The sequence below is a fragment of the Dryobates pubescens genome, chromosome 25 (genome assembly GCF_014839835.1).
Source record: "Dryobates pubescens isolate bDryPub1 chromosome 25, bDryPub1.pri, whole genome shotgun sequence".
NCBI classification, from domain to species: Eukaryota; Metazoa; Chordata; class Aves; order Piciformes; family Picidae; genus Dryobates; species Dryobates pubescens.
This window is the reverse complement of record NC_071636.1, coordinates 14,568,211-14,579,261: the sequence shown is the minus strand read 5'-3', so window position 1 is coordinate 14,579,261 and position 11,051 is coordinate 14,568,211. Positions and strand designations below refer to the sequence as shown.

The window sequence follows — 11,051 nt, the reverse complement described above, 5'->3', positions numbered from 1 at the left end:
CTTTTGAGTTATTCTGTAGTGGATTTAGAGGTTTCCTGTATTTCACAAAAGCATTTCCTAACAATGAATGCTTCCCACAAGCCATCTGTTGACATTAAAAATATTGTTACTTTTCCTTGTTCCCTTGGCTGCAGTGAGTTACTTCATTTGCGATTACAATGGTAACGCAGTAGGACTTGGTTTGTCTTTTCCTTGCATGAAATTTTGTTGAAAGTGTGAACTGTTAAAGCCGTTTGAATGAGACAATGTAAAATCTATTTTTTTAAAATGAAAGTATGTTAACATTTTCTTCTCTTCCCCAGCCTCAAAGATTTACGAATAATTGAAGTTCAGTGGCTTCTATAGAAATACTTATGTTAAAGACTTTTCATCCCTCTGCTGAGGTCAGTTTTCAGAGGAAACAGTCGGTGCCCATCAGTCTCCTGTCAGTAGCAATGACCAAATTCAACCCGCTTTGTAGCAAAGGTGTTGGCTCTGAGGTTGCAGCCCCCCCAAACTGGCTTATCAGTCAGGCAGGGCAGGAGGTGGCAGGTACTGTGTAGCACAGGAAGGAAGAAAAAATGCACGGGCTTGTGCAGAGGCTGTGGTAGGTGACATGCAGGAGTGCTGAAGGGAAACGAAGAAACGTAGCCACGAGGAGAGCTGCACTGCAGGTGTCAGGCTTCCCGAAGCTGGCAGCTGCGACCAGCCGCGGGTGAGACCAGAGCTGGTTTCCTCCGTCTTTCAGGAAACCTTGCTGTGTGAGGTCCGAGTAGGAAAGAGCATGTTTGCCAGTGCTCTCAGGGCACCGGTCCCAGGGTGAGGGTGGGGATCCACAAGACTCACTGCAGGGCACAGCTCGCCGACGCCGGTGCCCTTCTCCGTGCCCGCCCCGGGGCTGCGCCCGCCGCACTACTGCTCCCGGCGTGCCCCGCGGCGGCCGTGGCGCGGCGCTCGCTGGGTAGGAGGCAGCCAGGCACGTGGGCGCCATTTTGCGGCGGGGGTGGGTGGCTGTCTCGTAGCGCGGGTGGCAAGGACGCTGAAAGAAAGCTCGAGAAAATGCAGGATGTGCCCTTTCTGCTCTTGCCTAGGGGCTGAGCAGTCCTGTAATTGTGCGGGTGTCTCTGCTAGCGTGGGTGTGTTTGACAGCGGCTGAGAAGGTCTGCCCTGGAGGGCCGGGTGGCAGCCTAGGGTAGGAAACGTGGCTGTAGGACAAAGCAGGGACACTTCTGCGCCAGGCCTTGCTTACGACACCCAGGTTAGAAGGCGACCGGAAAGAACACTTCATGGGAAATCTCTGTGTGCACAGTGGCAAAGCATGCCAGAGGGATTGGTTACCCAAATCCTGAATGGGGAGAGGGTAGATAGCTACCCAGAGGTAGCTCTTCTGAACCCCTGGGCACAAGCACTGCTACCTGAGATGAAAGCAAAGAGCACTGTTCCAGACCGATTCAAAACTAATTGCAAGATGCTGGATAAACACACCAAAATCCTCTGCTTAGTCCTTTTACAATATCAGGACTGCTGCATAGAACAGATTATTCCATCTTGCATCAGAAAGATTTCCCCAGGTCGCAAGGTGTATCAGCCAAGGGTGAAAAGGCTCCCCTGCACAGCAGGTGTCAGGTATGCCTGTCATCTTCCTTCTTTTTTTCCTGAAATCATCTGAATTTATACCAGCACAAAATAATGTGAACAGCTAACAAGGTGCATGGTGCTAGGCAGGTGGCTGAAGGGAAAAGGGAATATCCACCATCACGACCTAATTATCTTAACATTTGCATTAAATCCTGGCATAGAGTACTGAACTCAAATCCTCCCTGATGCAGATAGCAGGCCTGTGGTCTTCAGTGAAATTTTCTCATTGATAGTGAATTTTGATCGAGCCACCTTCCTGTTTTTCAGACTGCTGACAGGCCTGATTCTCTGCCATTACACTGTTGATTTCAGTATAGTTCATCCTTTTTGCTGTCAGAGAAAGAACCAGATGCAGAGAAAAGTCAATGGAAGATCCCATGTGGATTATTTTTTTTTTTTGTATCAGGTATTAATATCTTCAGAGCTGTGCCTTACCTATTTTGCCTGAGGAAGAATCCAGGCAAAGTTCCTACAGTATTCTGTATAAATCAAGGGCTGTTAATACTTCAAGATGCACCAGTGCTTTTTGGGGTGCAGATTGAGCCCAGGAGTTTCTGGCTATGCTACCTTGACAGTCACTGCTTTTATCATGCAAAGCAAACAGCTTAAAGCACATTTAACAAAAGCTGGTGTAAAAGAAAAGGAAAATCCTTTTATGTGATATGTTGCTTTGCACCTGCATAGACCCTCTGGGTTGGTTGGTTGATTGCTGGTTTGAGGGTGGGGGTGGGGGTGGGGGTGGGGGTGGGGGTGGGGGGGGTGGTTGTGCCACTTGTTCCTGTATGCTAAAAGTACTTGGCACTGCCAAATCCACTAAACCTGCTTGCCGGGGAGGGCCCAGTTATACCTACAGGTGCACCTTGGTGCATTTTCAAAATCCTGGAAAATCAAGTGTGCACAAGGACTGCAGAGATGATTGAAGGCAGAAGGCATTCCAGTTACATTTTACATTTTCCCCTTTTACAGCACTGTGGATTCTTTTGTTTCTGTGCATAAACAAGAATCATAATGAGATTCCTACCAAAAAAAGCGGATGTTTCCATTACCAGCGTGGACTGTCACTTAATTTCTGAGGCAATTTCACCTGTAACTTACCAGAAACAATAGTGGGCCTTGTAGCAATGAGGTGGCTGTTAATTGCCACGGGTGTTTGGCATTGATGGGGTTCTTTGTTGGCAACCGTTCTAACCCAATTATGTTTCTAAAGTAGGACTGAAAAGCATTGTAGGGAGCACCATGTAAATGGAACTAAATGCACTGAGACTGAGCGACCTCCCAGAAAGACAGACAGGTGCCAGTTAAAGCCCCATATGATTGATTTTCCATGGCTAAAATGGCAACCACAGACATCTGGGTTTGTCCCTTTTATAACAGCAGCAGCAAATTTGAGCTGTTGTCCTAGCTGGAACAGCAAGGCTTCTTGGAATGACATAGAAATACGGCATTTGACTATCAATAGATGATCTTTTCTGTGAGCAATCATTTCTATTTCCAGCATTAGGAAATGAGTTTCTAGACCTCAGAAAAACAGAGAGACTCTGTGTGTCCATGTGCACAAATGTGACTGAGTTTAGTACTTAGGCTTGCTTTAATGCAAACCTGACATGGAAGTCAGAGGTTTTTCCTAGCTACAGGTATAGCTATATAAAATGGGCCAAAGCCAGCATAAAGAAAACTAACCATTCACTTGAGTGCTATCACATGGGTAGGAAAAAGCCTTGCAGGTCCAGACTGGTAGAGGAGACAGAGTCAGCTGAGCATCTTACAATGTTTCCACTAGCCAGCATGACTAAAGTGCCGTGCAGCAGTTCTTTGCTGTTGCACACACATTGTTACAAAGATTTAAGCGTCAAAGCAGGTGCCTTTCTACCTTGCTGCTAAGAAGGCCAAAAGCTTTTTTGATTCCTGAGAGTGTTACACAAGACTCACACCAAACTATCTGTGATGTGATGTAATTGATGGGCCAATCAAATGAGCAATTTCAGAGGCAAAAGCTGTGCAGGAGTTCCTGTTTCTTTTTTTTTTTCTTTTTTTTTTTTTTTATGGTTGCTTCCTGTTGACAAATGAGACTTTTTGGAGGGGGTATGTGGTTCTTCAGTCTGCAGAACTCTTCAGGAAAGGGCAGTATATACGTTAATTTATGCAGCTGTTCTTTCACACATAATAGAGTTTCTTAGTCTCTTAGTTTCTAGAAGAACTTAAGAGACTAAATCACAGAAGGTGAACTTCCAGATCCAAAAGCAAAGATGTGATCTCTACAGCTTGACACTTAATGCTAAAGCCACTATTGTTATTTTCTTGCATAGTATTTATGCCCTGTCATCAGCAGCTCTAATGCAACTCAGAAATTTCTGGACCAGTAGGGTATTGTCATGCAGGACAGTTTGCTACCACGAAATTCCTTTTTCAGTATTGTTTGTCTGTAACCCCCCCCAAAATGGGTACATAATGACATGACTTGGAAGAGCCAGAACTGCAGGGAGGAGCAGACCTTAAATGTGCCACCTAACAGCCCTGAGCTAGATGTGGCCTGAATGAACCAGCAAAAGCTGACTGATTTATTTGTGCCAGTGCTGAATGACAAAGACTATATCTAGACCATTACCCATACCTGGGTTGGTAACCTTCGAGCTGGTTAACATCTGACAGTGCTCTCACTGTGAGCCCATTTGTTCATCTCCAGCTCTGATGAGAACCGATCATCCCTACTGGCAGCATGGTTTCTCCCGAGGCCCTTAACAATCAGTCAGAGTGACGCGGCAGACGGGTGAAAATGCTCCGGGCTCCGGAGCAAAGAGACCCGAGGATGGAGGCAGTGCGGGTCCCGATGGTTGCTGTTCCGGTCCTAGGGCTGGGGGGATCGACACGAACTGGGGACTACCCTGCAGCGCCGCTTAAGTAAAACCGCCTCGGTCTTCCTTCGCGTCCTTCCTTGGGAGGCGCCACGCTGCTTGCTCTGATTGGTTACCTTTCTCCCGTGGCCCAGTGAGCTCCTCCTGTCATAGGGCTCCCGGCGGTGAGGTCAGCCATCCGTGGCCCAGTGAGAAAATGAGGCCGGGTGGAGAGAGGGCGGGGATTGGCCGGCCGCGGTACTGGTGTGGGACGATTGGCTGGGCCCGCGGAGGGCTGCGGAAGCGCGGTTCGCTGAGGGCGGTGGGGAGCAGCGGTACGGGCCGGGGTGCGGCGCGATGAGGAGCGGCTGCCGCCTCATCCCGCTCCTCTTCCTGGCGCTGCTGAGCGGGCTGTGTTACGGCAGGGACGCGGCGCCGGGCGCTGTTACCTGCGGCTCGGTGCTCAAGCTGCTGAACACCCGCCACAGCGTGCGGCTCCACTCGCACGAGGTCAAATACGGCTCCGGTGAGCAGGGCCGGGCCGGGGGCCGCCGCGCAAAGGGACCGGGGGCTAAGAAATGGCGTCGGGGGGGCTGGAAAATGGTGGAAGCTGGGACGGTGAGAGGCGGTGAGAGGGGCAGAGAAATGGCAGGGGCCAGGCTGGGGCGGGGAGGTGGGGTGCGGGACAGGGAAGTGTCTGTGACGGGGGGGAGGTAGTGTCGAGGGGTGAAGCGGTGAGGGAGGTATGAAATTGGCGGGATGACAGTGAAATGGCGGAGGGGGGCAGGCAGGGATGGCAGGAAAGGAAGAGGAGGTTTGAGGTTGCTGAGATTTGAGTCCCTGGTGCAGAGAAAGACGCACGCCAGGGATGGGGTTATAGGGTACACTGGAGACCTGCCAGTCTGGTAGGGAGAGGAGAATGCTGAAGGCCTGGGGTACAGGAAACTCTTGCGGCTGCACTCCGTGGGTCTTGGCAGTTGGGGATGTGACAGGGATACTTCGCCCTCATCCCTGAGGTAAATAATGTTCTGTGTCTGAGGCCTCAGCAGCACCTTCCCAGTGTCTGTTCTGACAAGGAGGATGCTGGTTGGTTTAGGGACACAAAGAATTTGGTAGTATTTCTGAGAATGGCAGGATGCTGTGAGTAGTTTTCATCATGCAAACTTTGACTGTTTACATCTGCTAACACCTGCTGTGTTTAACTTCTTCAGTATGTAAGATTGTTTGGTACCGGCATTCTCACTGCGGTCACTAAATGGACTGTGAGAGTTAAACATCTCTTAAACGTGAAGGCATGAAAGCAACTTTACTTCGTTCTTTCAAGACTTTTTGCCCTGGAGAAGTGGGTTAAGGCTCCTGCTGTTTAATTCTTTTCAAACAGGAAGTGGGCAACAGTCAGTGACAGGAGTTGAAGCTTCAGACGATGCTAACAGTTACTGGCGGATCCGTGGGAAGAGCGATGGCAGTTGTCAGCGTGGGACACCAGTGAAGTGTGGGCAGGCTATACGACTAACCCATGTTAACACAGGGAAAAATTTACACACTCATCACTTCCCATCACCACTCTCCAATAACCAAGTGAGTTGTTTTAAATCTTAAGATTTTATATAAATGGTGGGTGCTATTCACAGCAGTCCCTCTGGTGTCGCCGTGTTTCTGAAGAACTTGGCTTGGTTACCAGCTGCTAGAAACAGTACAACTATGCATATCCAGAATTCAAGTATTTGCTTTTCTGCATCTTGGATAATGTATTGGAGTTTTTGGTGGAGGTATAATTTATTATGTACCAGTATTGGTATTTCACAGTAGCTTAAATAAGTCTGGTTTGGTGTTTTGTTTGTTTGTTTGTTTTTAATTGTCTTCATTTTACACCATTACATCTGGGAAGATTGTTAGGAAATGTTTAGTGCTTTCACAGTGTAGAAGACTGGGAACCTCTCGCAACACCGAGGATTGCTCTAGAGCTAAAAAACAAATCATGTGTTACAACATGCAGTATCCAATTTCCTTGGTGATCCAGTCTGTCAGTCTCAGTCACCATGCTATCTCTGTTCACTATTCTTACTTATCTATCCTCCTTCCACAGGAAAATTTAATCTGCTCTCACAATTGTATTTATTATTTTGTATATACCTCAGAGAGTGTAATTTCTAACTGTAGTTAAATCCCAGCCTTGTCCTTGAACAAATGCTTCTCCAAGACTGAAAATCTCTCATAAAATAACAAAAAGTTGTTGGAAGTTTGTCATTAGTGATCACGTTGGTCTTCCCTCAGGTCATGTAGAGAGGTTTTTACATACAAAGTTGGAAAACCCTACACTTTGTGAAAGAGATTTATCATGAGCAAAATGGCTGAAACACTAAGGTCCAGATTTGTGTGGGGTGTCTAGGTGATCTGGGTGTTAAAACAAAGGAAGTGATGAAAAAAATAGCATTTGAGAAGAATTATTTCAAGAACAGATTGACTCTACAAACTTCCCCCCATTTTCATTTGTCAGTTTAGACAATTCCTACAACATTGTCATTCGTTTTAAAATGTTCGGTGGCTTTGTTGTGTTTCTTTGGTTTTGCTGTGTGTTTGCACACTCTCTCAGCAAAAGGTGAAAGGAAAGTGTGTGTGACTTCCCAGAGGCTGACAGGGCTGTGACTGAAGGCATTATTGAAATATGATGTAGTCATAAACACAAAACTTCATATTCTTAACACAAGTTGGATTCTCAGTTAGTGTGTTACAGTTGGTATTTACGCTTTTTAGACTGAATTAACATGACCCTAAAATTTCAGGGTACTGAGTACACATTATTGCAGTTCAAGTGTTTCATCACTTACAGATTTTAAGAATTAAAGGCTATCTGGAGTCCCAACCAGTTGGAGCTTATCCAGTCTTGCTTCTGGAAATGCTTGGAATTCTTTTTGGTGCATAATGAAATCTAACTTAACTTAAGTTTTATCAGAAACTAATTTGCTTTAATGGTCTTTGTTAATTCTATTACATTGCCATACATCTGTCCGTCTGAAGAAAGAGTGTAAACCAGAATAGCTGTTGACTCAGTTGTAAGCTTATTAAGTATAAAAGAGAAATACAATTACTTAATGAGCTGGATTGGTGGGATGTTGTGCTAAAAACACATGCTGTTAAAAAAAACCTGTTGCAATGGTATTGTGAAGCTACAACCATTTTGGAGTGGTGAAAATTCATATCAGCATTGATGTCTTTTCTTTTGAATTTTCTCAGAAGAGTCATTCTGATCTCTGTGGTCAAGTCTTCATTCATTTCATTTGTAATGCACACTGGGTGTTGCAGGCACTTTTTGCTCAGATTAGGTGTTGGAGATAGTCTACACTTTTGTGTTGGGATTGTAGTGATAGGAAGTTACTGCTTCTGGATGTGGTAACTGTTGACCAAGCAATGCAACAACACTTGTTCTTCCCTTGCCTTTGAACTGTGCTGACTTTGTGATTGATGTTTTTGTTTGTGGAGGTGTTTGCCTACATTTTCACTTCAGGAAGTTTGTGTCTCTTAACAGGAAGTAAGTGCCTTTGGTGATGATGGCGAAGGAGATGACCTTGATATATGGATTGTGCAATGCAGTGGGACTTACTGGGAGCGGGAGGATGCAGTGCGCTTCAAGCACGTAGGAACAGAGGTGTTCCTTTCAATAACAGGGGAGCAGTATGGCCACCCCATTAGAGGCCAACGGGAAGTTCATGGCATGCCCACTGCTAATCATCACAACTATTGGAAAGCAATGGAGGGAGTCTTCATCAAACCCAGTATGGACCCTGCAAAACACGATGAGCTCTGAATTGACAGAGGATCCAAAATGCTTTGGCTTACTCCAATGTTCAGACATCCTAATCCTTGGTCTCTTACAAGTCCTGCCTTGCCTAAGTGACTGACTTTCTGTATTACTGAAGGGCATTAGTTCATTCTAGGAATGCTGCACTTGTGTGGGGAATGGCAACTTCCAGGTTCAGCCATTGAAATTTATTTGACAAAATCCTTTCTGAGTTTTCAAGCTTAATTGGTGAAACTAGTTCATACATCTGTTAATTTATCTTGTTATGTTTTGTTTGTTACTTTTACTCGAATTCAAAGGAAATGGGAAAAGTGAAGTAATACATTTCTGTAGTCCACAATACAGTAAAAGTTTGTGTTTTGTCATCTTTTTCCAATTACAGTCAAATATTTAGAAAAGGATTTCTACTTCTTAGAGAATGAGCAGATGGAGCATGTCTAGAAAGGGAAAAATAATTCCACTAAGGTGTTTTTTGAATGGCTTGAAGTCAGCTATTTGGCCTTCCAGGAAAAAAAAACATGTGGTCCACCTGAACATTGCTTCTGATGTCTTTGGTGAGTTTCATTGTGTACTGGATTGGAAGAGTTGGAAATCTGTTAGAGTAAGAAGACCAAGGTTTAGTTGACTCACTCTCTCCAAATTCAGATTTTCTGGTAATGGTGATACTGGTCATTGTCAAACACTAAGACTGTTCTGCTCTATGAACTTTCTAGTGCAGAAAGCTACTGTTTGTTTAATTAATATTAGACTTTTATAAAAGTCCATGTGGTGCAAAGGAACAGTTGAATTTGGCTTATGGTGGTTGTACTTAAACGTCACTCTGCAAGATCCTTATGAGAATCCAGATGAATAAATAGTGGGATGTATACATATGTGGGGGTTTTTTGTGTTCATGAATCCAGAAGAAAACCAAAAACTACCTTAGACAATGGTTTGGTCCTGGGGTTTTGACAGAAGGGTGTGCTGTGGGATGCAGGCAAGGAATCTTCAGAGAAAGTTAGGAATTTCTGTGTTGCTGTCCCTCTGTGAAAAGCAAGAAAGCCTAATTCTTGAATGTGTGTGTTACATGCTGTTACTGGAAATACTGATTAAAATTCAAAGTACCATCTATTTTCTATTTGATTTATACAGTAAAGCTCATAAAATGAGTGTGAGAAGCCAGAAAATTCAGATGGTCATGTCTCCACATGTAAAGAGTTTACTGATTATGGGTTAACACAGCCCTCGCTCAAAAGCCCCCCTCTCTCCCTACACAGATGGGAAGATAACACAAGAACCAGCTCTGGATTGAGAGAAGGAGCTGGGTTGAGGAGTTTTACTGAAACTGACCCAATGCACAATTACCTTTAGCCTGTTTGCAGAAATGCACAGCAAAATGCAGAAGCAGCAGCAGAAGCCATCGATAAAAAGGTTGCCCCCCACCCAAGCATGCAGAATGTCTCCCAGCAGAAAATAACAACACCCCAAAAATGGGAGACCAGAAGCAGCAACTAGAACAGGAAGCCTCTCATGTTCCAATCTGAATTTCAAGTCCCATGATACTTTGCTCCAGGCAGTACTTTTTATTTTGAAGCTGCCATGACAGCGTCATGGTATTGAACGTTCAGCTCAACCCCTGACAACTTCTGTGTGATGAGTATTTTGGGTTCACTGATATCCCTAATTAGTATTGAAGTTGTAGCTATAAAGGATAACTATTTAAAAACAAACCAAACATTTTGCATAAATAAACGGACTTTAATTTATTAAAAAGGAGGGGGGTTCTTTTGAAGTTGGTTTATGAGTAAACACAAAGATAATGGTAGCATTTGGCAGGAGGGAGAAATAAATTTGGCAATGAGTTCTCTGTTGCTAAGAGCTAAATGCTTTCTGCCTAGACCGTATGTGGTTAGCATTCACAGAATCAACAAGGTTGGAAAAGACCTCAGAGATCAAGTCCAACCTATCACCCAACACCTCATGACTAACTAAACCATGGCTTCAAGTGCCATGTCCAATCCTTTTTTTGAACACCTCCAGGGACAGTGACTCCACCACCTCCCTGGGCAGCACATTCTAATAGCCAATAACTTTCTGTGAAGAACTTTCTCCTCACCTCAAGCGTCAACTTCCCCTGGTGCAGCTTGAGACTATGTCCTCTTGTTCTGGTGCTGGTTGCATGGGAGAAGAGACTGACCCCCACCTGTCTACAATCTCCTTTCAGGTAGTTGCAGAGAGCGATAAGGTCTCCCCTGAGCCTCCTCTTCTCCAGGCTAAACAACCCCAGCTCCCTCAGTCTCTCCTCATAGGGCTTGTGCTCAAGGCCTCTCACCAGCCTCGTTACCCTTCTATGGACACGTTCAAGTCTTTCAATAGCCTTAAATTGAGGGCCCCAAAACTGGACACAGTACTCAAGGTGTGGCCTAACCAGTGCTGAGTACAGGGCCACAATGACCTCCCTGCTTCTGCTGGCCGCACTATTTCTGATGCAGGCCAGGATGCCATTGGCCTTCTTGGCCACCTGGGCACACTGCTGGCTCATGTTCAGCCAGCTGTCAGCCAGTACCCCTAGGTCCCTTTCTGCCTGGCTGTTCTCCAGCCACTCTGACACCAGCCTGTAGCACTGTGTGGGGTTGTTGTAGCCAAAGTGCAGCACCCAGCACTTGGACTTGTTAAAAGACATCATGTTGGACTCTGCCCATCTGTTCAGCCTGTCAAGGTCCCTCTGGAGAGCCCTTCTACACTGAGGTTGGTGGGGCAGGACCTAAATCTATGTTGGCTAGGCCTCATCCCTTGGCCGTCCTGCAGGTGCGCTGTGATTGCCT

The 11,051-nt window shown here is 45.6% G+C and overlaps 1 protein-coding gene across 1 annotated transcript; it reads left to right on the top strand.

Moving 5' to 3' along the window:
- Positions 1-4,723: 4,723 nt before the first annotated feature.
- Positions 4,724-9,369, top strand: SDF2L1 (stromal cell derived factor 2 like 1). The gene is made up of 3 exons (XM_054173310.1): positions 4,724-4,974; positions 5,830-6,026; positions 7,975-9,369. Exons 1-3 carry the CDS (start codon positions 4,806-4,808, stop codon positions 8,251-8,253), a joined length of 645 nt encoding a protein of 214 aa, XP_054029285.1. The 5' UTR covers positions 4,724-4,805; the 3' UTR covers positions 8,254-9,369.
- Positions 9,370-11,051: the final 1,682 nt, after the last annotated feature.

Excerpts from the sequence above, each read along its gene's own strand:
- SDF2L1 (XM_054173310.1), top strand. The coding sequence starts at position 4,806 with ATGAGGAGCGGCTGCCGCCTCATCCCGCTCCTCTTCCTGGCGCTGCTG. Across the intron at positions 4,975-5,829 it reads CGAGGTCAAATACGGCTCCG|GAAGTGGGCAACAGTCAGTG; the intron begins GTGAGCAGGGCC and ends CTTTTCAAACAG. Across the intron at positions 6,027-7,974 it reads CACCACTCTCCAATAACCAA|GAAGTAAGTGCCTTTGGTGA; the intron begins GTGAGTTGTTTT and ends GTCTCTTAACAG.